This window comes from Typopeltis vanoorti, chromosome 17 (genome assembly GCF_054136105.1).
Source record: "Typopeltis vanoorti isolate ZY-2024b chromosome 17, IOZ_Tvanoo_1.0, whole genome shotgun sequence".
NCBI lineage: Eukaryota > Metazoa > Arthropoda > Arachnida > Uropygi > Thelyphonidae > Typopeltis > Typopeltis vanoorti.
Window position 1 is genome coordinate 113,312,963 of NC_143565.1, and position 27,260 is coordinate 113,340,222.

The 27,260-nt window shown below is 35.6% G+C and overlaps 1 protein-coding gene across 6 annotated transcripts in view; it reads left to right on the forward strand.

Annotated features, from left to right (window-relative positions):
- Positions 1-27,260, forward strand: part of LOC150097806 (uncharacterized) — a 105,244-nt gene that overhangs the window by 67,106 nt on the left and 10,878 nt on the right. For all 6 annotated transcript variants that reach the window (XM_090406787.1, XM_090406790.1, XM_090406791.1 and 3 more), the window contains exon 3: positions 24,502-24,659. In XM_090406787.1, coding sequence (XP_090262913.1) covers positions 24,502-24,659 — 158 coding nt within the window. The remainder of the gene's footprint in view (positions 1-24,501; positions 24,660-27,260) is intronic.

Below are 27,260 nucleotides of genomic sequence, written 5' to 3' on the forward strand. Positions count from 1 at the left end.
AGTAATTGTTAAAGTAAAAACTAAGAAACTAAGTACAGTATAAAATTTCTTGGTATCTTTAACACACATATATAGAATATATTCGATAAATTATATTTTCTTAAGAATAAACGATAAAAGTTAAACACATCTAGTGCACATATTTTAATAAAGTTAGTAATTAAAGCAAATATTTAAAATTTTAAACTTTTTTCTATAATTTGCGAACTATATAAACACACCTACTAGTATTTAAAATGTGTTACATATTAAATTTATTTTGACCGTGAACCAGGCTGGAGAAAAATAAGAACAGGAATGTGAGAGAAAAAGTCCTTTTTAGGACTTCCAGGGTAACAATTGGCAATGCTGTAGCCAATGAAGTTTTAACTGAGGATCGGCTATTGCCGTTACTCAGCCATGACTAGAGCTTTTAGCTCAATAACACCCCATCCACACAGATTTTCTTCATTCAGATGACGGGATAAAGAGTCAAGGACTCAGTCCATCGCCCAGTTCTTTTAAGAACCAGGCTGGAGGGACTAGGTGGGAGGAATCAATCAACCATGAGATGCGGTGATCGATTCATTCAATCCAATACCATTGGAGGGTAATGGATGGCAATGCTGTAGCTAATGAAGTTCTAACTGAGACTCGGCTATTGCTGTTATCCTCTTGCCATGATCAGAGCTTTAATAGCTCAATAACACCTTATCCCTACACTATCCTCTACAGATATCGCGGAAGATGAAAAGCATTCTTGCTTCGCCCCTTTAAGCCAGTCCTTATAAGGACTAATTGAAAGGTACCATTCAGCTTAAGCTTGGTACCCAAGAGCATCTCTCTCTCTCTCCTCCACATTCCTTCATACGTTGGGACTAGCTCTCCAGAATTCGCCCAGTACATCGGCCCGCACCCTGCTATTCGCAATTAAGAGGAGATAGACATACCCATAAACAATCTTACCAATCAAATCAAAAGAGCAATAGCATCAGTTACGCAAACCACAGTCTTTCAGTCGGATCCCTGAGGAAATCATGGACCTAATTAGAACAAAAAACAAAACTAGAAAGAGATATCACAACACAAGAGCCCTGAAAGATAAAACAGTATTGAACAACCTAAATAAGCAAGTCCGTGAACGTCTTCAAAACCACCGAAATCATGATTAGGAAACCAAATCGACTAGTGTGAACTCAGAGGACAACTCCATCTGGAAATTCTTGAGAACCCTTCGCACTGAAAGCCAATCCCCCCCCCCCCAATCCAAACCAAGAAGGGAATTGCTCACACAGACAAAGAAAAAGCTGAAGCTCTAATAGACAACCTTGAAACACAATGTAACCAATCTTATGAAAATTTAAAAATCAACCTTATAAGATTCACCGCCGTGTCAAGCAAGTCTTAAGCCAAAAGAATAATTCAAAACCTATCACACCCACTTCTCCAACAGAAATAACAAGCATCATAACACCCCACGAACAACAAAAAGGCTCCAGGTCCAGATGGAATCGCCAAAAGAATAATCAAATTACTCCCTAGAAAAGCAATAGTGCATTTAGTGACCGCCATCCTCAGATTCCAGTACTTTCCCATAACTTGGAAGACTGCCGATATACCTATCAAAAAGATTTGAAAGAACTCTCAACCCCCCGAAAGCTACAGACTATCAGTCTTTTGTTTAGCCTTGGTAAGGTTGCAGAAAAAGTTATACTCGCACGGCTCCAATCTGAAATGGACAAGCTGAGAATCATTCCAAATGAACAATTTGGATTTAGGAAAGGCCATTCCACTACGCAAAAAATGCTCCATTGGTTGAACATATCATAAAAGGCTTCAACTGGAATCTCCATACCGCTGCAGTCTTCATAAATGCCGCGAGTGCTTTTGACAAGGTGTGGCATCAAAGCCTTCTTTATAAACTCATCGAATTTAATGTACCAATAAAGCTAATAAAAATTATCAATGCATACCTCAAAGACAGATATATGGAAATCAAAATAAACGAAATCGTCTCATCCAGACGCAGAATCCAAAAGTGTGCCACAGGGCTCACTTTTGGCCCCTCTTCTTTTTTCAATCTACGTAGCTGATATTCCTCAAAACCCAAGTACAGTCATCACTGCACTATATGCAGATGCTACTGCTCTTCTAACTGGCAATTAGAAGATTCCAAAGCAGTATTGACACACTAGAGAAGTGGCTGATGGACTGAAGGATTCAAGTAAACCCAAAAAGTTCAGCTATACTGTTTTTCCAAAAAGACGGTCCAGAGCAAGGAGGACATCCATCTATTAGGAGTTAAGATTCCATGGCAGATTGAAGTTAAATATCTTGGCGTGCTGCTCGATGAAAAAAATAAATAATAATAATAATAATAATAAAAACTCCAATTCAGCAATCACATAAAACATAGGCCCGAATACACCCAAAGTAATCGCGCATCAATACCCCATGATCAACAGCAGAAGCAAACTGGATATACAAAACAAACTACTTATATACAAGATGGTAATACCCCCAGATATCACTTACGCGTCTCCTGCATGGAGCCATACCTCGGTGAATTCGAAGAAATTGTTTTAATGGACAATCAATGCAAGGTAATACTGTAGGATGGATTAAAGAAACCTAATAAGGAAGTAGAAAGTCGTCGTTATGCAGTGGAATACACGCAGTATTCAAATAAAATACCAAGAATACTTCAGCAATTACCAAAGCTGCCTTGCATAGCTTTTATTTTAACTATTGCAAATCGTAAATAGCTAAAGGTCAGATCTCCATAATAAAATATGGAAATTCTTCAATACTTGAACTAGATTCAGATAAATATTATCTATTTGCGTCTAAGAAAAAGCAAAGTGAAAAAGGTGTGTTCTTCACTGCAGACTTTAAACTTTAAAAAAATAGCGCAGTACTTCTCTCACCTCTTTGGTATTAGTATTGTAATTTTTTCCCAGGATTTCTTTATTCTGGATTATCCGTTACCCAAATAGCATAGCATAATACGGTATACTGATTCTTTAAAAAGAAATCAGCGTAATAAGTTAATTGCCACATTCGACGAGCAAGCATGGCCTACAAAAATATACTACAAACTCAGGATAACAGAAATTTCAAAAAAATAAAATAAAATAAAAATAAATGTTCCTTTCTATCCTAAAAATGCAAAAGTACGTTCTAAAGTAGAGCCGCTTCTTTTTAATATTTCATTTCCAAAGACATCGAAATGAAATTCATTTTGAGGCGAAAATGACCACGTTCTAGAGATGGTAGAGGAGGCCGATAAGAAATTGGTGTGAACAGCTATTGATTTTTATTTATCAAATTTGAATTCCAAATTTAAATAAAGAATGTAAAAAAAAGTCGTGTGCTCACGGCGCGACTTAATAAGGGCGCTAGTTCAGCCATATTTCAGGTAGGCGCCGTCGCTACGTAGCAAGTGCGGAAAGAAGTTTTTCCAAGGTTAAACTGATTAAAAATTATTTGGAACAGCAATGATCCAAGAAAGATTGGTTGGTCTAGCAACTATATCGATAGAGGCGGACACAGCTTATAATTTAAATTTAGAAGAACTTATAAACAGTTTTATTGTACGATATCCTCGTAGAGTAAACATTTAACTAATATTATTATGTGATCGGTTTGCACTAATGTTTCTCTTGTAATATAACAAAATCTCCAATTGCTATTTTTTTTTTGTATTATTTTTGTCATATAATCAGGGGCGATATTTAATTGTTTGCCTCAGGGCGCGATCTAATCTGGCGACGGCCCTCTCAGCAGGGCCAGTATGCATAAGCTAGACAAGAAAGAACTTAGAACGTCACATTACAAGGGCCTCCATCTCATAGATAATTTACTCAGTAGATAGGGGGTTCTCTTAATAACCTTGGAGTTAATAAGAAACTTATTGTTTTTAAAATTTTATTTATGTTTGTAGGGGTTGGTTTTTTACATAGTTTCATAGTCAGGAAATCCTATTCCAGACACCAAACGGAACTTTATTAAGCCACTTCAGGTCTCCAATGAGCAAAGTGAAATTCATTTTTCACCTAAAGTCAATCGCGAACATCGATGCTCACTGCAGCATTCTAACCCCCCCCCCCCCAACCTGTTATTTGGTTGGAGACGGGGTACTTTAACTGCTCGGTCAACCAAGCCGGCACCACTACTCTTTCACTAGCTGTCAACATCGAGTTTAAATTACGATGGTACAGAAACGAAGAAGTAAGGACGATGTTACTATGTTTTCTGACATTTCGCTTCTGCGTTTCCTCAAAGCATGAGAAAATATGTTTATTCAATCGTAGTGCTCCTCCCCTATCTCCTTGATACTTGGGACAAGGGCAGATTCATGCTATTAGCATGCAACATTATCTGATCTAGATTTCCTCCCTGTTACCATAGTAATGAGAGAAAAGGAAAATCAGGTCAGCGAAAATCACTTTTGCAGGCTTAAAAGCGGTGACAATTTTCTCCAGGCTAAAAAATGATTCACAAAAACTTTAATTAGGGTAAGTTACGGGAATGTCTCTGTATGTCTTTACATATAATTTTTTCACGAGAGGAACTGCAAATATATTCTTGTAGAACATGTAATAAGTCAAGTTTTTAAGGTAGCCTATAACTCTGAATATTTTAGGAAAAAATTGTTTGAATTGGACATAGTAGTGCACTATTTAATTCTATCAGTGGGCCAAGTATGTACTTACGACGCAGAATTATAAGGGAGCATGACCAGACACTGAATCATCCTTTGATTTAACACCTTTTGTGAAATGCTTCCAATTACACTGTAGTCTGGGATCTACAATGCATCAGTACTCTCTCGTCTTTACCTGTGAGTTTTAATTATGACGTGTTTCAGTTTTGCCTTTGCATAGTAAACTGTTTACTAAAGCAAACTACTCCCTAAAGAGGGAAAAGTGCTTCTTTTGACTCACTGGATTGTTGGAAACTAATTTTGTTCATATGAATGGGATCTCAAACTATGACTTTCATACATGATTTGTACAACAAATGAAAAATTGAAGCTACCAAATTCAAAACTCAAGTTCTTTATTAATATATAAAATGTGATTTTATTTTCTCCTCTTCATTCACTGACTTTTTTCCCCCCACAGTTATTTGCTAAAGAAAATGACCGTTCTATCATCCAAATAACTTGATGTTGCAATTGACACCTGATATTTAAAATACAAAACCAGGAAACTGTGGCAATTTGTTAGTAAAATATTTGTATCCAGCAGAAGAATAATAACTTCTACCAACACTACTAGTTAGCAACAACGAACTGGAAAAACAGTGGGGATAAACAGAGGAAAAGTATTCTTTTACTGTCTTACCGCACTTCGTAATTTTCCTCGACAGCAGGTCCAGAACGGGTGTGTCTATTTAATCGCATTCCTTCCTATTTCCTTTGATACCTGTGTCAAGGGCAAATTCCATCCTGTGAACAGCGCAACATTATATTTATTAAATGTTCCCTTCACCGCCATCCCTTTACCCATTGCAAAGAATTGTCTGTGTAGTCAGTTACATAAGAGATCCTAAAATCCGTGTGCATTTATTTTATTTATTTTTTTTTTTTTTTGCTAGATGAGTGAAACAAGAATGCTTTTCATATTCCTCTTTATCTGTAGAAGAAAATGTGTGGATAGGGTGTTATTGAGCTATAAGCTCTGGTCATGGGGTAACGGCAATAGCCGAACCTCAGTTAAAACTTCATTGGCTACAGCATTGCCATCTATTACCCTAATAAAATTAACAAATTTATATATTAATAAATGAATATACTGCTTATATTTAATCTTTCGTTGATGTGCACAGCATGGTTTTGATTATTTATATTAACACACAATTTTATTTTTTTTGTTTAAAATTTATGATTTATTAATAAAAAAAAATAGTTTAATCGTTGAATAAATTCGCCATTATGTAAAATGATATAGAAATCGCATAAGCAGATAAAATTAACAGTATTAACAATGTGGAATTTCTAGTGGGATTGGGTCATTCCTACCGTATCATCTCAAGATGTTAATACTGCATTACAGAATTAACTTTTATTGTCCAAATAACAACAAAAAGAAGAAAAAAACTCTACAAAGTTTGTGAAGGATCCATATATCTGTCTTACACTTCTCGAAACGCCTCTACCCTAAATTCCTTTTCTACAAGGAGGCGGGGTGTTAATCTTGTAAACACAACCATTCATCTATCTTTCAACCATTTGCTTTTCACGGTTCCTCCCGCTATCGTTAAGGTACGCTAGCCATTGTGTTGTTTTAAATCTCCACCTCTTCGTTACTTTCAGTTAAGTCGTAGGTGAGAGGAAAGCATGAAGAAATAAGTATTGTAGATGACAATGTTCGCTCATAAAGTAGCCAACTCGGTCAGTAAGTAAAATGTCAACTTAAAGGCGAGTATTAATGACAAACGAGTATAAATGGCTGGAAATATTCACCTACAAATTTAGCTAAAAATGTTCGTAAATAGCAGCAGGGTCATAACTCGGATCGAAAAGCACGAGGTGAAGCCATTAACCCTCACTTAAGCTCTTGCCAGGTACTGTAAAATAATTCCTGGTGCTAATAAGATTACGTAAAACTGTTCCATCGGTGCCGAATTCCATCATTTGGCCATTTTATAAGTAATGCTTGTTAGTAAAGGATTTAATAAACGTACTTGGCTTTTATTATCGTACATTCTGTGAAAATAATAAACCGGTTTTTAACGTGTGTAGAAATCAACCGTCCTGAAGGTTGGATGACTTCTTCGCTGGTGCCACCTGGTGGTGCAGCAACAGTGCGCTGGATGGAGAAGTATTACACAACTGACCTCAACACTTCAGTAATTTTATTAAATTCTTTTTTCCTCAAATTTCTGTTTGAAAAGGGAAGAGGGGGGTAAGCAAACAGTTATGACTATTCTTTTCTTGTAATTTTATAATCTATAATTTCAATGTCAAGTGAACAATCAACTTTGTTAATTAAAGAATATAACAGGATGTAATTGTGCCGGGATGAGGAAAGCTATAAACCACTCCACTTTACAGTTAAACTTCATCGAGAAACTATTAAAGCCATAAAATTTAAGCTGTTATAGCGAACTTCAATAACTAACAACTGAAAAATACTTGAATAAATCTTTCGAGTGGGGTGCAGCACGAACACCAGTAACCACGCCCACACTCGCATCGGACCAGTGCGTCTGCCTACCCCCCCCCCCCAGCAAATCATTCGCCTTCTTCAGAAGCCTTTTTAATTTAACTCAGACCAGGAAGTGGTCAAACTCATTATCTTCCACCTTACAAATACCAGCACGCGTCTGTCTAATTCGATGGGGTTGGCGTTTGGGGGAAGGAGAAGAGAATGAGTGAACGTTAACAACCCCTAAAACAAAGGATAATGTCATCAGTAAATGGTACTGCTAACAGAAGAACGGGAAACGGACATCTAAGTAATCATTCCATTGTTTTCATTGTCTGGCTTCGCGTGGCATTCTTGCACTCAGAATTAGTACTGCGTTTCGGTTTATTTGAAGTTGAACATCAGCGTCGATGCAGTAAAAGCCTGATGACCTAATTGTCTTGCATATTCTCGATCTTCTCTACATTCAGCGTGATGCTACCATTTAGAGTCTTCTCTTCCGCGATGTCTGAATCCGGAAGAGAAGGCACTTGTAGAAGTAGTCAAGCAGACTTCCTTGAGTCGCTTAGGGTCATCCAACTGTAAACATTGTAAGGGGAAATGAAAACCTTGTAGCGGGTATTGTCATTTTTTTTATTTAATGCTGTTCTGTGCTAATGATCACGATGTTTAATTATCTTGTATAAATAAATGACGTCACTAGAAATGTAGAGGAAAGAAGAGACGCATTTATCACTAACTTGCTCAGGCTTTAAATGGTTGTTGAAGAGAAAAAAGTAAAAAAAAATATTCAGTAATATATACAAGGAATATCGTGTTGTTCTCACTCACGTTATCTTCGACTGCATCCCAACAGTTTGTGGCTGAAATGACTTCTGTATTTTCACGTACAAAATAACAATGAGCAACTAGCTATTCACAAACTGCTCCCTACAAAGTAGATCCTATAGAATGTTGAGTGTGTGGGTCATGAACTTTCATTGTAACAATCTGTTCTAATATAGAACATAAGCCCTATAGTAGATTTCACAAGTAGATCCGACGCAGGGGGAGGGGGCCCCGTTTTCCCTCCTTTGCAGATGCCCAGCAATGATATTCAAACAAATCGTAAAAAAAAAAAATGGCTACTGACTTTTGAAAAGACTAAAAATCTAAAAAAAAAAATCACTTGTATGTATACTATTAATATTAATGTTGTCCTTATAAGGACTGGCTTAAAGGGGCGAAGCAAGAATGCTTTTTATCTTCCCCGTTATCTGTTGAGGACAGTGTAAGAATAAAGTTATTGAGCTATTAAAGCTCTGATCATGGCAATAGGGTAACAGCAATAGCCGAGCCTCAGTTAGAACTTCATTGGCTACAGCATTGGTATCCAATTACCCTCCAACGGTATTAATTCAATCCAATATCTATTTCTTTAATGTTGTCCTTATAGTCCTTATAAGGACTGGCTTAAAGGGGCGAAGCAAGAATGCTTTTCATCTTCCCCGTTATCTGTAGAGGACAGTGTATGAATAAGGTGTTATTGAGCAATTAAAGCTCTGATCATGGCAGGAAGGTAACAGCAATAGCCGAGCCTCAGTTAGAACTTCATTGGCTACAGCATTGCCATCCATTACCCTCCAAGGATATTGGACTGAATGAATCAATCACCGCATCTCACGGTCGATTGATCAGAATTTCTCTTTAATGTTGTGTCTCTGGAAATGATTGATAGTGCTCTTAGATGCAATATAATAGTAGGTGTATAAAATTATTTTCAAATTCTCTGGGAAATTTTAAATATAATTAAAGACCCTAATATTTTCGATAATTTAATATCATAATATAATATTTTTAATACAAAGTGCTAGATTATTGAGATAAGTGACTTCCTCCTTTTCAGAATTACTCACTGATAAGACTAATTTTCCAATAAATAAAACCTTATGAGTATTCCCTATTAAGGGAGAAAATATTTTCGTAAATCGCTTTAATTTTTGCTTACCGTGTAATAAACAGCTGAGCTTGTCATAAACGTCGTTATTTATATCAAATTAAGGTAATGCGTAAGATTTGGCCTTATGCTTAACTAATTAATTGGCACATTCAAGATTTTTCGTTCAGCAACTCACTATAAGATCTCATTTGGATATTAGTCCTTTAAAAAAAAAAAAAAAAAAACATCCGACAAAGATCGTACATGTTTACGGAGCTTCAGTACCTTCAATAAGCAGGGTGTGTAGTCCTACATGAGGCAACGAAAATCACAGGCTCTCACAAATATTCAAATACCACAGTAGGGTTTGATCGAGTTCATAGCCTGTTGGTTGGAGAACTTAAAAGATGGTCACTCAGGTCATATGCACAACGGTTAATGTTTTTCTATTTATTTCTTTCTTTTTATTGGACATCTACCTCTTGATCGCTATTTGCCTGATCAGGGGCGTCTCGTGCATCCCCAATTTTTCTCGAAACAAAATACATTTCTTTATATTTGCTTGTAATATTTAATTTTATCATCAACAATCCTATACTATTCTCTTAGTTTGTATAAAAAATAATAAAAATCCATTTTGTAACGCTTAGGAGGGCGCTAGCAGCATTGTGTTTACCACAGTGTCATATTGCTACAGCGCAAGTATATGCACGTGATAGTGAGATGCGAGCTATTAGCGTAATGCGGCACTGTGGGTCGCGCAGTTCCACTGTTGTTTACATGCAGTTTGCGCCAGTAGTAGAGTGTTCGTGGTGCTTATCGTGTTTACTTCGTCTCTTTAAATATTTGGACATTACAATTAAAGATTTGTTATAGTTTTTATTTTATAACATTATTGTGGTTATGATAATGGATTTTATTTTTAAGTAAATTTGAATTATACCGAACTGTATAATTTTATCGATATTAAACAATATTTTCTCATGCTTAATTTTTTTTTTTAAATTTTTACCATAATTTTGATATTTTATCCAAACATGTATACACTGTACTTACAGTGTGTGTGTATATTTCGAAAGTTGCAGCACCCCCACGATTTCAAGTCCCGAGCCGCCACTGTGCCTGATAGTTCCAATACATTCAAGAATAAAATGTTAGCATATGATTTCAATTTTTCGAGTCCACTCGAAGAAAAAATTACCATTTTATTAACAACAACAAAAAAAAAAACCTACAGTAGGATGGGAGAAAATTAAAAAAAAAAAAAAATTGTAGACCAAGTGGATGGTTTACAAATCTGAAACAGTTCCATATTCAAGTTATGGAAAGTGAGTCTGGACTATAAAAGTCGACTGTACACAGTCAATGAACCACTTTCGTTTTGTAGTGTTACAGCCCCCAAAACAACTATAAAAATGATGAGCTTTAAATCAAACTTAAGATAGACATCACTATTGACGGATTAATGGCGATAACCTGTAGTGGTTGGAAAGGGGCAAAATTTAAAATGCTAAAAGATAACCGAATACCATAATTTTGTGACGTTTAAGTTGCTTTGGTTGGAGATCATCTTTAGATATCTTCAGTGGATGAAAAATCTTTTGCTTTGTTTATTTCTTAATAGCCTAATGTTTATTTTTTACGTAGCCGATAAATATCAAATGAAGTAGTCGAACTAATTTCGCTCGTACAATTTCTTATCTCAAAGTGGTGTGGATTCTGGTTCAACTGGTTCATTCTTTGCTGCAGGCGTTGGTCTCTGGAGCACGACAGGAGAATTTTGTGGGTAGCCTTCGCCCAGAATCTCTCGTTAATGCTAAAATGTAATTGTACCATAATTGCTATCAGGTCACTAGATGGGGCTCTGTTGCAACCATTTAAGGCGCTGTACATGCCTGGCGGGCTAGCAGTTGTGTGCCATACTCTCGGCCTCAGACATCTTTCCACGAAACAAGCTGTCTCGAAAGTATGTAGCTTTTTTTTATGCTTGGAGGGGGGGGGGATTGAAATTAAATCAGTTGCCTATAGCCTTCTCGGTTCTGGAAAAGTCGTTCGATCAGGAAGGGTGGCACGGACAAGCGCTCGTGCGTCGTAACTAGGCCAGACATAAGGTGAAAGACCGCACATTGAAAAGAAAGTTTTAGATCGACTTAGAAACTTGTGAAGTGGAAGAATTTGTTGACGTGTATATCAGAGACACAAACAAGTGTTTTGTTTCTTTGTTTTTGATATTTTTTTTTATCTGGGAGGAGGTGGAAATAAGTAAAAACTATACGAAAGAGAAAAATCCTTGTTTAAAAGGAAACAACTTCATGTTTTTCTCCCACCTCTCTTTGTCATAGCACGCGCGTATGTTCATTGTGTCAATATCTTATCTGGCAGCTGGTCTCGCTTCTGCTGTCAACCATAACCAAATACCGTCTCACTCACACATTAGAAGTTAATCGCAACGTTTCTGGTTTCAGAATTCCTCCCTTTTCCCTGTGTGATCAATAAGGGCAATCTTGCTTGCTTACTTCCAGTGTTTCCCAACTACATGCAAATAACACAAACTTCAATTTGTGTTATTTTCAATTCAGGTTATTCAATTTTACTTCTCACAAAGGGTGTCAAAAGAGGCTATATTACAATTTATTCGACGCAGTCAACTTTATATGAACTAATATTTTTAATTTAATGTTATAAGTATAAAAATAATTATTTTTATTTTGAATATTCGATTAATAAAAGATTTTAATTCAAATATTTATGAAGAAAGTTTAATACACTATTAATATTTTAATATAATAAAATTTTAAATATAAAAATTGTCATTTAATGTGCAATATGACTTGACATTTCTGTAATTAGACTAAGAATGAAATGAAAAAACAGTGTAAACTGTTAAATAAATAATCAGTTTTTTTCATACATATTTATTTATATTTATTTAATCTTTTTATCGGAGATTATATATATATATATATATATATATATATATATATATATATATATATATATATATATATATATATATATATATATATATATATTATATAAGGTATGTCAAAATTATGTTAACAATTAAATGGGAAAAACATTTATTGTAATCAACATTTAGCTTAAAATAAAATAAAATTCCATATAAGTGTTAACATTATTCTTTGCTAAATATTGATTATAATAAATGCATTTTCCATTTAAGTATTAACATATGTAATATATAATGCCCAATATAATAGTGATCAATTTGTACTTACACCATTAAATATTTAACGATTTTTATTATACGAACGTATTTATAGGGATATACAATACCCGAAATATTTAATAATATAAAATTTATTTGCGTATTATATACCAAAAAGTTATCAACATGAAGATAAATACAATTTGTGTGAAGAAATAACTCATTTTCTTCAACTAGAGGTTATGTTATTTTTAGTTGCGATAATACAGAGTGTTCGGGATAAATTTGACAGTTTCGTAAGGAAAAAGAAAATCTTCTTTGTATCTATTAAATTTAATGAATTGACAAAAAAACATTACAGGCAGAGTTAATTACAATACTATCAACAAGATTTACTCAAAATAACCACCATTAGCATCGATCACAGCTTCAATTCTGCTTCGGAACCTCGAACAAGCTGATGCTACAGTCTCCCTGGGAAGGGCCGCAAAAACTGTTTTAATTTTATCCATTAACTGGGCTTTTGTATTACTGGAAGTGCGATTGGTGTCTTTTTCAACTGCGCCCCATACAAAATAATCCATGGGGTTAAGGTCTGGGGAGTTCGGAGGCCAAACATTTGGACTGGTGAAATCGTAGAAATTTTCAGACAACCATTTTTGACTTTTCCCAGAGGTGTGGCAAGGGGCCGAATCCTGCTGCCATACATACGGCCTACCATTGGCTACCCTTGTTATCCAGGGCTTGACTACAGTTAGCAACTCCACGAACAAAGCCCGAATTCCAATGCCAGGGTTCTTCAACACCTGTTCCTGCAGATTTGCGAGGAATTCTGCTGTACGAACGCAATCAGATCGTCTGCTAGGGATCTTTCTTCTTGCTACATCCTCGTAGTCACCATTGCAAGTCTCTAGTTCATGCCTGATTGTTTTTACTGTATTCAGGGAGCATTGGGCAGCAGTCGTAATATCCTTATTTTGATGGCGGGCACGAATCATCATGATACAAGTTATTCTCTTCCATGATTCAGGTGGGTTCCAGCTATCCATCCTTTCTGACATCTTGTATATGAATGAAGAAGGGTCCAAACTTTTAAATGAAGAGAAGTGTGTGTTAATACATGTAACTTACGGAAAAATATAATTAATTATAAATATGTCAAATTTATCCCGAACACCCTGTATAACTAACTTTTTGACATTAGGAATTAATATTTTGATTTAAAAAAAATTCAAATATTTTTTAGTTTTCCATTAGATCATAAAATTTAATGCTTTTTTTCTCCAGGATATATTTTGAATATGCATTTTATAAAAGTGATCAGCTATTAGTAACGAAAATACATCTGTCCATTTTATAGGTAATTTGTTATTTGCATATACTTCGTAGAAGTAAAAACAGAGTTAACCATTTTGTAAGAGTTTCGCAATTGAAAGCATTTATTTCTTTGTTGCTAAAAGTTATCTGTTAAAATACTTAAGATTAGGAGATATCACTGCGTTTATGATACCCAATCTATTTTTTTAAATAATATATATGAATTTAGAAACCAAATAGAATAGTTGTAAATAAAACTACTTGTCCCAAGGGCAATATTTTACTAAAATTCATAAAATGCTTTTAAGAGCTTGTCATTTATACTTTGTAAACGATAGCATCAACTTTTATTTTATTTATTTTTACAATAAAAATATAGGCATCAAATGACTGTCATTGTAAATATTCAAAACTTGAGTGCAGGCTAAATACTGTTTTAATATTTTAAGAAAAAAATAATTCTCACAAATCAAATATTCCTTATTAGTAGAAAATACTACCATAATGAAATGTATAAGGAGCGTTTTTTTTTTATGTATTTAATTCTTTCTCTCCATCCACTTATCTTTGTCTTGGAAATCATAAAACATCAGGCGCCTAGTAATACAAATAAACAAGTCTGTAAGTCATATAATCATGACTTCAGGATAAAAAAAAAAAATCCCAGCTTATCTTAGAGTGACTTTCTGTTTATATATAGAGAGGACCCAGTCAGACTGGAGAAAAACTCGAAGGGATCATGCGTGGGAACTCGATTACTTTCAGCCATACAAGGCACTGTCCTGACTTAATGATAGTAGCGGTGGTACATACTAGGTAATCCTTCCTCCCCCCTGCAAAACCCCTCGGATATTATCTAGTAGTGTTCACTTCGAAATTGAAGGTTTGCCGCCTGCGTTAGGGTCTATATGGTTGCCGTTATGTGACGAAAGGTTAACATGTGTAAACCACTCCCCCCCCCATACAACCGCTATTTCCTCCCTATCGTCTGGGTGTAATTTTCCAGGTTCAACATGGGAACGCTGCCCCTGACTTGTTTACGAGAATTCGGGGAAGAAACAACGGTGTAATCACGTGTTTTTATATCTGAAAGTTACTTCGAGGACCGGTGAGTGATCTTTGCTTGTATCAAAAGCTGATCATTTGGTGGCACTGCCAGGGAGTTTCATATTGCCTTCATAAGAAAATTAATGTATTTATAATTAATGCGATTCGTTAAAATAAGTCAAATTAATAAATTTTATATTTTCTTCCAATATCTTCAGTGGATTAAATATTTGTATACATTTTTTTAATAATATTGATAATGGCTTTGAAGTATCTCATTAGAATCTGATAAAGTTGTATCAATTCACTTCGTCTGTTATATGCATCTCCATACAGATTCTGTATAAAGTTAAAAATAAAATTTTGTATAAAATATATCGCATAATTAAGTGAAATTTTCTTATAATTAAGCTTAATTCTGGAATTTAAATAATATATAGTGAAAACACCCTTTGTTTTTTGTATGACTTTTAATAGCAGTTATGTATTTCTATAACACTGTGGATATTTCTTTATCCACAAATGTATTTCGAACTAAGTATATTGTGTTCTATAGATAAACTACATTTTATTTTGCCAATTTTTTGTTCTATCTATCTATATTTGTTTATTCACGTACACGCTTGTAATGATCAGTTAATACTATTCGAGTGTTATAGGTATAGGAGTGTTATGTTGCTTCATGGAAGAACAGTATTTGTTCTCAATCATTTGTTAGAGTATACGCAAATAATCAACAAGTCATTCTCTTACTGCTTGAGACAACTCCAGTTATGTCTCCCTGATACTGCATATCCAATCAGGCACTTACCGTAATCAATACTTTTCTTCGCAATGATAGAGCAAAAAGATACAGAAGAAACATGCACAGATGTTTCTGGCACCTGAGAAAGAAATTCGTTGATTTTTGGTGCCTCACGAGTCCATCCCAGCTTTGGTTTAATATATATATATATCCGCTCACGCACGACATCGATATGCTATTACAACCGTTCGTGTATCGATTATGGAAGGGTTAATACAATGTAGCCCTGGAAATGTTTCTTCAGGCAGCCTAGCGCTATGGAAGCAAAGACCATTAAGTTCCATTTTAGAGGAAGTTTATCTTGGGCCAGTTCCTGAGTAGTCGATCCTCTGCATGGGTTAGGATGGTTTGATCTCCCGGAAATATGGGCTTTTAACTTAGCATTGGTAGAAAAAAATCACAGTACCTACACCATTATAAACGAAAATGCTTCTTACAATTTAGGAACACAAGATGGCATGGGTTGACGTTCTTTCTCCCTCTCCTTGGTTCACTGAAAACTTAGGCTTACTATCAGTGAAGGGTGAGAGATGGAGATTGGCTAAGTTAGGACTAAAGACGCTCCAATGTTCCCTTTTGGGAAATAAAAGGCATTAAGGGATTTATTATATATAAATTTCGTCATCCCTAAGAATATTTCGCTTTCCACTAGCAGTAGAATCTGCTTCCATGCATGTTTCTGTAATTTTTCTCAGAAATAATACATATGATGATCAGATGCTACAGATTTTAATAATATCAGCTTAATACCAAATTTCATTAAAATCTGTCCAATATTTCTCGTATGAGTCTATTCTCAAAATTTAAAAAAAAAAAACTCCTAATAAACGAAAAAAAAGTAATTATGATGGAATTACAATAGTACGGGATGATCAGGGTGGTTTCGCCACCAGATGGCTACTGTATGAAATGAATTACAATTTTTCTCTCACCGCGTTTCCTGTTTGTCACCAGGGTAAGAAAAAGGCGAGGCAGATTTTCAGAACCTTGCCTTATCCTTGACGGGTAAAGAAACCTGTCCGGTTTTGCTCGAAAGTTGACTTCTCGCGCTCCGACCAAGTGCGTACCACAGCGCACTGCGTCACGCACCAAAAGGTTAGAAAAGAACGTCGTCTTAGTGTTGTATATGGTAGGTGGGTGGGTGGGTGGCCTTTCTTCTGGTCTCGGTGCTGTCGTGCTGAAATAAAGGGGGACGTAAATGGGGGGGGGGGTGAAAGAAACATAACGGCCAAAGGTGTTCGTTTAGAGATGTCTCACGATAATTTGGGCCGGAACAAGCGGAAGGGAATGGGGTCAAGGAGAAGCATCCGTCCACATTCTAAGGGCTACAAGGACGCTTGGTTCTCCGCTTATTCTGTTCCGCTGAGAGATCACATTAATCCTGCAGTGATTAATGGGGGATTACTGCTCTACCAAATATACTCTCGATCTAGGCACCGCATATGTATACATTCCTTACTCTTGACGAAAATCGGCGAAAAGTATTTTTCAATGGATCGAGTCTTTGTAGTGCTGCCATCTGGCGACAAATTTAGAATCAATAAGGAAGTCGAAATCATTTTAACAGTTTTGCTTAAAACTAAGGATGCGAATAGTTATAATATGATACAGTGGCGCACCCAGGGAAGGGCCCAAGGGACACTGGCCCTCCAAAAAAGAAAAAGGAAAAAACACTAGAAAATTTTCAAAAAATCTTTTCCTAATTAAAACTATTTTTTAAATTGATATTGTGTCGTGTCTTCTATTTCTATACTACTTATGAATTAGCGGTCACATTAGGTGGGAATACCCTATAGCTGTCGGGAATCAAGGCCACTGTTGAACGCTAGGCGAACGAAGCATTGCTTCGTTAGCCCGAGCCGGGCCAGAGGAGATCACGGGTATCATGTATTGGCGATCACTGCAGATGCTCAGTCATAGCTTGTATGCAATGCGTAGTGTGTATTCTCAAATCGTATACTTAACTCGCTTCCCCCCCCCCCCCAAGATTAAATCCTGAGTGATATTAAATCACTGATGTGATATATATATTATTATTTTTTTTTTTTTTTACTCCCGACCACCAAAGGTTTTAAACCTATAGCATAAGTGATATGGGTAGAAGAATTTTTTAAAAATATTTTTATTATTCATTTATATTTTGCTTTTTAAATCACAAACGACTCCAAGAAAATTGTCTCAAGAAACCAAACATTTGGTTATTTACTTATTCATATGTATTAATTCTCGAGGTGGAGTATGTTTATCTACGACTAATAAAGTAACTTCAGTTTGCATGTTTAGAATCTACGCATTTAGAAACTTCGTGCAGCAACACAAGAAGAATGTATAATTTTCCTTAGATTTCCTCCCCCCCCCCCAAATATTTATCTTCGGTTTGAGATGTTTCTTTGGCATACACTCAGCCTGGCACTGGTCCCGCAATGAACGAGCTTACAGTGGTTCACCTTGTGCATGTTAGCAACTAACACGATACGCCTCAAGCTCCCTAAACGATATAGACTGTGACGAGCATCCTAACAATTACTAAGTCAAGAAGTCTATGAAATTATCCATTGCCTTCTGTGTAGTCACGGGGAAGTGATGTTTAATAAACATTTGCTTTAGTTCCTTCAAAAGATACCTAGGTGGCGCTCTAGCAGATATTTCCACCAAACATAAAAAGTGGGAAAAAATGGCAGTGAAGAATTTAACGAAGTTTTAATTATGCTTGTAAAGAAAGTATTGGCCAATCCATTTCATTTTATTAACCGCTAATACGCATGTGCAGATTATTCACCTAGAAAGTATGTTGTTCATTGTATAGGATGATTTATAGATGCGTATAGCTTTGATGTTATTACAACGATTTCCTGTTTGGAAGAAGTTTATCTTCTATAATTAATATTTCATTATAATATGAAATATATCTTGAAGCGAAAAATAAGTAATCAGTTATTATAACTTTAATTGGATTGGGTATTTTCCCTAACACACAGCGACACCATTTTTAGTTCTGCATATGTCTGGAGATATACTTTCTTTCATTACAAATTCAGGTTTTTAATGACCTGTTCTAAATATCAGGGGAGAGTAACAGATGGCTTACAGCACTGCTGATCTACAGGTCATTGTGTCGAATATAAGTCAACGTTTGTTTGTCACGTTTTCTTCTTTTTTTCCCCTGTAAAATAACTAGTATCCCTGTTCGTAAGGTGGGAATGGAAATTTCTTTTTCATAACTTTTGGAAAGTCTCCAGAATTGAGATGAAAGTCGTTTCAAAACTTGACGAGTAAACGAAATTTTGGAGAAGGAAAATAAAAACTGCATTTTTTTTTTTTTTTTTTTTTTTTTTTTTGAACAATGTCAATTGCAGTCTCCATGGTAACAGACCTTGTACTTCTTTACGACAATAGCATTTTGCGCAAAAAAGTGCTATTGTTACTGTGGCCTCGTGTTTGATATGTGTGTCGTTTCTTTCATTATGTTAAATTGCACAGTATTCGAAAATATTCTCAAATTGCGGTGTTTTAATTTACAAAAAAAGTATAAAATGCCTTTTACAGACATACTAAGCATATTCATTAGTTAAACAGTTCTGTTGCAGCGATACTGCATTTCACTAATTGGGAATTATTTAAATCTCAAAAATATGTAATTATAATAATTTCTGGTCACGAGTGACTTTTCATAATTGCGTGCCCTTATTTTTGTCACGTGATTGTTTATTTCTCACTTAATCATTCTAAATTTATTATCAGTTCTGTAATGATCATAGTAGGTTGGGTCTTCAGACGCTGACTTTCAAAAAGTGTTAAGAAATATTCTTTAATTGAAGAGGATTGTATAAATATTTTTCTTGAATTGGATTTGAATTTCTGTACTAGATCATCAAAAAATTATTATCAGAAGTAGTTTCTCCTCAACCTAAGGGTTGGTAGAGTAGCGATGCAACCTTACTAGGGAATTATAGAACAAGGTGGCTTCCTAGTTCAATAGTTTTGTGTGTTCACAGGACAGTTCATCTGTTTGGAGGGATGAAAACAAGTTCCTGGGAGTAATAACTTCTATATGACACCGGTTAACTCACCTTTAACTGAAAAGCGCTGAAAAGCAGGTCTTTGCGTTATAGATGCGATTCAACTATGTCTTCCCAACTAAAGTACTGGAGCTACCGAGGCTCCAATTTTTAGGTCGTAGATGATTTTCATCTCTTTCGTGTGAGACTAGCAATAGTTATTGGCGATCAGAAATGCATTATATAACCCTTAGCACATTCACGTACTGATGTACAGTGGGATGCAACCTTTTGTGGGGATTCACATAAAAAAAAATTATTAGAGATTGTATGTATTCGAGTAAAATTACCTATTCGTATGTTGAAGTTTCGATGGTTGGGGGGGGGGAGGGTAATTATAAGATTGCGGTACTCATTCTAATGATTATTATTAACAGTGATGGAGGAATTTTTCATCCACAAGCATATAAACCGACAGAGTACGTGAGATCCAACTAACCAACACAAACGAGTGAAATATTTTCGGATCAAATTTATGTAGTTTTCATTTTGATGCGGGACTCGCTCATATTTAATGTAACCATTATGTGCATCATGCTTTTAATTGCTCTTCATCGAAGTTGATGCACTCGAAGAGCATCGAACTTGATGCTCTTCGAGCGCAGTAAGCATACCCTACAGTGAGTATTGCTCCATGCCACTAATATTTAAAGGGAGACTGTTATTCTTCGCTATCCACAAAAATTGGTAGCTAAATGGTCACATTTATAAACATGAATCGCACATACCAACACATATAAATTACTTTCACCGAACACTATTTATTATAAATCAATAATTCAAATCTATAGTTAAAAGTGGCTTGTTAAGAATAACTCATTGCATGATAGGGTCACTCTACAATTTACCTTCAGGGAGAGGAAGGTTATAAACTCGTAGAAAGTAATGTGCGGGGCAAAAACTTGTCAACGAGTGAAATTATGGTAGTATCCCCCCCCCCCCCCCCATCTGTCCGTATTATTCGCCATTAAATTATTTTCTCTCCGGAATAATTGTTCATGCTCTTAGGCAATAAATGATTATCCTCCTGCTTCTCTCTACTTTCCATAACAGGTTCTAACGAGTTCTTGGAAATGATCTCAATCGAACTCGATTTGTCTCCGAAGAGATAGTTTTTAATGAATGCCATTCCAATTCAAGTTCTGTATAGGCCTAGTGTTCTAATTAGTTGTTTGTATCACTTTTCCCATCTTTATGCCCGCGCTCCATTTAACTTGCTTTGATAGCTTCCCATCTCGCCTCCTGGTCAATACTAAGTTCTTTGACACCCTAAATATAACCTCTAAATAAGGTGTCAGTGTCCGTTTGATGATTTTTAGTATTCTGACTTCAGAAGGTCATGACGACCTTGACTTCCCCCCCCCCCCTCCCTATTTGGTCTCCTTAAAGAATGCTTCGTATCTTCATGCAGCTCAGGGTACGTTTCAAGTTTCTCCACCTCCCTTTTACAGGGTCGAAAAGAAAAAGAGGGGTGGAGAAAACGTAGCGTGCACCTCATCCTCTGGCTGTCAGCCTCAGGTGATCGGTCAGTCCTCTCCCTAAGGCCGGATGTAGTGACGGCTCTTCCATAACTCCACAGTTCTTTCGTGATGCTGCGGTTAAAAGTGGTTTTAAGTCCTACCCCCTTTTACAGTAATTACTGTTTTTCGGAAACAGGCGTGCAAGGAAATACCACACTAGTTTAAACCTTTTGGGATTAGCAAGATGGCCGAGGAATCGCCCAAATGTCGGAGAAAGCGACGTTGCTGCTAAGCCTAATTATTGATTGATTTAGCCACATTAAATTGCTGTTGTAATGAATTTCAAAATGAACTCTTGTGGAGAATGTCTGGTAATGGTACGCAGTTAACGAATGCCCCGAAACCACAATAAGGAAAAAAGGGTGGAGGGGAAACGTAAAGAAAAGATAAGGGTTGGTATGTGCAGATATCACGCCAAGAGTGATGGCCAGACCACGACCTTATATGATGCGAGCAGCGTGAGTGGGAAAGTTCGGTAGTTCTTTGCCACAGCCTCCGGATGGATCCAAAGCATCAAATTCGAATGGGAATGATGACATTAACGCTGCTGAAATGTCTGGGTTTAGTTTGCCTCCGTGACTTGCCGATTTGCCTTTGACCTCTCTGGAAGTTTCTTAACACTTCGGGCACGACCCATTTCAACCCCCAACCCCCACCCACCCTTGGTTTAAGCTGTTAGGGCAGCATCATTAAGAAAAACAATGTGGCGAAATCCTAAATGCATCCTTTGATCTGGTGTTGACAGAAAAATTATAACAACATTTGAGATTCAAAGGGAAATGTGTTGAAATGACACAAATATTAGCACAGCGCCCTCTGATGGGAAGCTATAAAAAGTCTTCACTAAAGAACCTGAAAAATTGTTATATAAGAAAGTACGTGTTACACGATATGTAATACTCAAGAGGTATAGTTATCGGGAATGGATCTAGTTGTGTCAAGAATCTCAGTGTCTGAACTACGACTAAAATTATATTAAAATAGTATCAGAAGAGTTACCTTTTATAGAGTTACCAGAGGTCTCTATAAAAGAAGACATCATGACTGTAGATGTTATTTTTAATTTTATGGAAAGTTTCAGTATATTACTAAAGAATAAACAACGTTTTAAGAGTATTTCTTGATTATTAACTTTATTAAAAACAGTTACTTCACATTTAAAAGTGTAATTATGAAAAAATTATATACCAAGCAACCTCATAGTTTTTCAGTTACTTGTTTAAGATTACTCTGAACTTACCAACTTTCCACTTCAAGTTGATCGTTTGCACAAAACAAATAAAAAAAAAAAACGATATTATTGGTCATCATGCTGTCATTCGCGTTTGTTTAAAGAACGCGGGATCATTACACGAGTGATACTTCTTTTAAAAAGATTCGTATACAACGGAAGGAAAATATGGATCTCAATTCCTGATCTTTTGTCTTTGGATAAAACTCGGAAAACCTAAGACAAAGTTCTTAGTTACGCTTCATGTCCGGTTTTATGACACTACCATCTATTAAAATTCCAGTAGAAAGTGGGCAAAATATTTCTTCTCTGAGTTCTTTAGACCAGTTTTGTTTGGGAATGAAAACATAGTTTTGAGAACATAAAAATTGTCCCAATTAAGTGAATTGCTTGCTTATTAAAGAAGTAGTTTCACAAAATTCTATGGTGTCTCTGTTTGAAACAAGGTTGCAGTAGTTGGTAATACAGTAATATTAGATGATTTTGATTTCTGTGGAATTTAAGGTTTGCTTAGAAAAGTTATAAAAAAAAAAAAAACTGAAATGTTTAGTTGCCCAACAGTTTTCATTAACCTCACCCCTATAGATTATCCAACTGAGGTTGAATTACAATCAATTGTTAAAATGACTGAAAAAGCCTAAATAAGTTTTAAATATCGCTAATCAGATCATTAAAAAACACAGAGCAATATGTATTTTCATCATTATTCCCAATTAGCATTATTTCTAGTTGTTTAAACCATGTTGATGACTTCAATACAATGTCATATAATTTGCATAGTGCTATAAACAATGCCACCAAAGAGGTTAAGGATTTGTTAACTGCCGTGAACATTCCTTGAATAAAACAGCTTTTATCTATTCATGGCATGTGAGAAATTGGAATTCTATAAAAAGAATTGTCTATGTAATGAGTACTGATGCACTCCTTGAGAAGAAATAGTCAGCATAGGACAGTTTCATCTTGCAAAGTAGGTCATAGATCTACTGGCTGCAGTCACGAGCCTTGAATTCCACGCACGCAGACTGGAATCCTTGATAACAAAAGAATTGATAACAAAAGACAGAACAATGCGATCAAAAGAAGAGAAAAGTGATATTTCATATTCAGGTCGCGTTTTGTGCACGTGTAGGAACTTACCTGGAGGGCTATTAGACTGATATATACATCGGCTATTGCTGGAATAATCTATAAGTAGAATCCCATTGGGGAGAATATCAAGATTCAATTGGAGGCTCTTTGTAGTCTAATGTAGTGATTATCAACATATGATGGATCCTGTGTGGGGGTTCGCGGAAACTGAAATATGTACTTCGGTTCAAGAAGTGTGTGTGTGGGGGGGGGATGCAACCACTGGTCGTTTTAATACTAGTTATAGCTAGAGAAACAAGTCTTATTGGAGCGTGGCTCACATCTTGTATTGTTTCGAAGATTCATTCAAGAAGCAGTAATAGGTGTAGGAGAATTGATACCTATCACCCATCTGTTTGATTGAAATATCCGAAGCTTATTATGGGTGTCGGCCGAAGATTCGTTATTACAATGTTTTTCAATTATTTCCAATCCTATTTGACTGAGGTACGTAACAATTAAGGCTGATTAACACAGATAGTATCACCGCTCCAAAAATATTACTTGAATTTTTCTTAAACTGCCATACACAATAATAAAAAAGCTACAAAGATTTGTCTAATAGTTATAACATTTGTTGATGACTGATCTGTTTTATTTATCAAAGCCACTTTATATAAACTACGAAATAATTCAAGTCTTTTTTACCTATATCCAGTTTAATTTTGTACGTCTGTCTATCGTAATAACATGAACTCGGTTAAGGTTGCAGCAAAAAAAAAAAAAAAAAGAAAAAGAAAAAGAAAAAAAAGCCAAGGAGACGGGAGTAAAAAAAAAAGTATAAATTCAAACTCGGGGTCATAACAGTAAGACAAGCCATTTTTCAATCTTGTTTACACCGTGAAAATGAAAGGCTACGCAAGTCATTTAAGAATGTCCAAGTCCCCGATCAAAATGAATCTTGTGGAGCTTGTCATACAACACTTACACGCATCGACGAAGCATTGCAATTACGTGATAGTAACGTCAATGCACAGCCTAGACATTGCCAACCCAATCGGTTTTTAAGCGTCACTCTTCACCTTGGGTGGTCATCAACCTTATCTGTCGTCCAGTAATTCTGAACCCGTAATTTAAATGTCACAGCGATGTCCTACTATCAAGTATGTGCTTTTCAAGTTAAGGTATCCGATTTCAAATTAAAGGTAATTAAAATTTGACTTCTGTTTCAGGATCACATTCAAGAGGTGCTCAACAAGTGGGATCAGATTGATGACGAAATTTGGGCCAAAATTATTTGCATGGAGCGCAACCGGAGGGTAGCCAAAGCTTATGCTCGAGCGCCAGTCTTAACAATCAATGGTTCGGACGATGGCTTTGACGGTTACAGGTAAGTCAACTGCCTCTCACGACTGTTCTTGAACGTTTCGGTTTTTAATTGGGGTCTCTAGCTAAGGGGACCTCGATTAAAAGACAATACCCGACTTGTTTGAATACATTAAAAACAAGGTCGTCCTTGTAATTAGTACTCTACAAATGTTAATTAGATTTTCAGGCTACTTTATCTTTGCTGTAATTTATCATGCGTCTGGGACAGGTCTGGTTCACCGTCCGTAGCTTTAATCCTTTCACTCTTAACAATTTTCTCACGTTTTGCCCAATAATTTACTCTTCTTTAACCATTTATCATGCATTTCCTGGTGATGGCGCCAGTAAATAACAGGGTACTTAAAAGTACCCCGAAATTCTTTTTAAAGCAACATTGATTGCTGCCGAGATGGTAAACTTGTCACTGATATTTTTTTTTTAAAATTCGAAGTATATTAACTCTCGAGTTATTCAAAATTGCGAAATACACACGCACGCAAAATTAAAAATAACTCTATTAGAGGATGCTTTGATCAGGTTTTAATTTTTATTGTAATACTTTATTTCTTACTTTAATATTAACTTAATTCTTTTTTAAAAAAATTATCTATATAATTAATATTATAAATAAAAAGAGGTTAAATTCTCTTAGGTAACGTGCTATTTAAAAAAGTAATTAAGTTACTAATACACCATAAATTTAGTTAAATAATTACTTTTAAAGTTAAAAAAAAAAGTATATTTATGTTCCTGCCATGACCAGAGCTTTAATAGCTTAATAGCTTAATTTATGTTTTGGAGGTCAATTGCCTAATCCTGCACTTGAACATTTTGAAAATGTAGATTGGAGGTCAATTTTGGAGATAAATTCTTGGTTTTATTCGTTGACTACATACATATTAATAAATGATATGCACAAATTGTCAACAAGTTTCACCAGCTATTCTGTCTGGCTTTTTGAGGACAAGTATGACTGTACAATAACGTTTGCTAGTAAAAAAGAAGAATGGAGTAACATAGTCAAATAAAATTAAAACTGGCCTGTAACATAAGCGTGGTGTCTCAGTCATTGTTTATTGAGCGCGTTGTATAGTTTTTAGCGAAATGAAAAATTCTGGTAAGCTGAGTGAATTTACTTGATAACTTCTTCAACATACCTGTTGAAGTTATCAAGATTATAGAAAATCTCTATCCACATGACACAGCTCAGCTTTTTCGACATTGCCTCAAATCGAATTATTTCAAAGTGAATAACACAATTTATGAACAACTTGATGACAGGCATTAGCAGTCCCTTATCACCTCCCTGTGCTGATCTGTTCATGGAAAAACTAGAAGCTGGCATCCTTTCCAAAGTCGTTGGTTTGGTGGAGATACGTAGATGTTGTTTTCATTACTTGGAAAGGCACAGAAACAACCTTATTTGATTTCCTTACGAAAATAAATTCCTTCCACCAAAAAATACAGTTCACGTTAGAGCTTAAAAAGAATAATCAATTTCCTTTTCTAGATACACTAATAAAGAAACAAGAGAATGGACAAATCCAGCTCACAATCCATAGAAAACCAACAGACACTGGACGTTACCTGCACTTCAAATCAGCTCACCATATTGCTCAAAAACTCAGCATAATACATATCCTTAAAATAGAGCGACCAATATTATCTCAGAAGAAAAAGATCTCCTTGATGAACTCGCTCTCATATCTCAAACTAGTAAATAGTGGTTACCCAAAAAATCAAAATTTTGAAGAATCAAAAAGATTCTTCATAGAAACCCTCCACAGCAACAACCTCCTGTTCCGCAATATACATCGTCCATCGTCATCCCTCATGCAGGCTCAGTTTCAACAAAAATAGCCAACTCCTGAAGTCTTTCAACGTCGGAGTTGCTCTCAAACCTGTCTAAAACTATACGCTACATTCTAATATCTCCTAAGGATATTAATGCCTTCTTCAAATACGCAGGTGTATACGACATCCCATGTTCCTGTGGATTAAATTACATAGGCCAAACATCAGGAAGCCTGGAAATTCGAAAAAAAGAACATATAGGGGACGTGAACATAAATAAAAACTGGACGTGCCAATGGGCTAATCCTGAACATATACTTCAGGATTAGCCCATCACTTCTCGATCTCTAACCATAAGAAGATTTTTGATGTAGAAACTTCAAACTGAAAGACATCTGGAAAAGCCTAATAAATTCACTCAGCTTACCAGAATTTCATTTCTCTAAAAACTATCCAACGCACTCAATAAGCAATGACTGAGCCACCATGTTTATGTTGTTACGCGTCAGTTTTAATTTATTTGACTGTGTTACTTCATTCTTCGTTTTTACTAGCAAACGTTAGTATCTACCGTTATACTTGTCCTGAAGAAGCCAGATAGAATAGCTGGTGAAACTTGTTGACAATTTATGTATATCATTTATTAATATATGATCAACGAATAAAATCATAAATGCATTTTACAAGTGGAACATTTTGTAAGAAAAACCATAAACCACGGACGTGTTCCAATAGTCGAAGAAATTTTTTTTTTAATGATGCTTATCTGCGAGATGCAAAATATATCCAACCAGAATAGATCTGTTTTCAGAACGTCTTTCCGATTTTA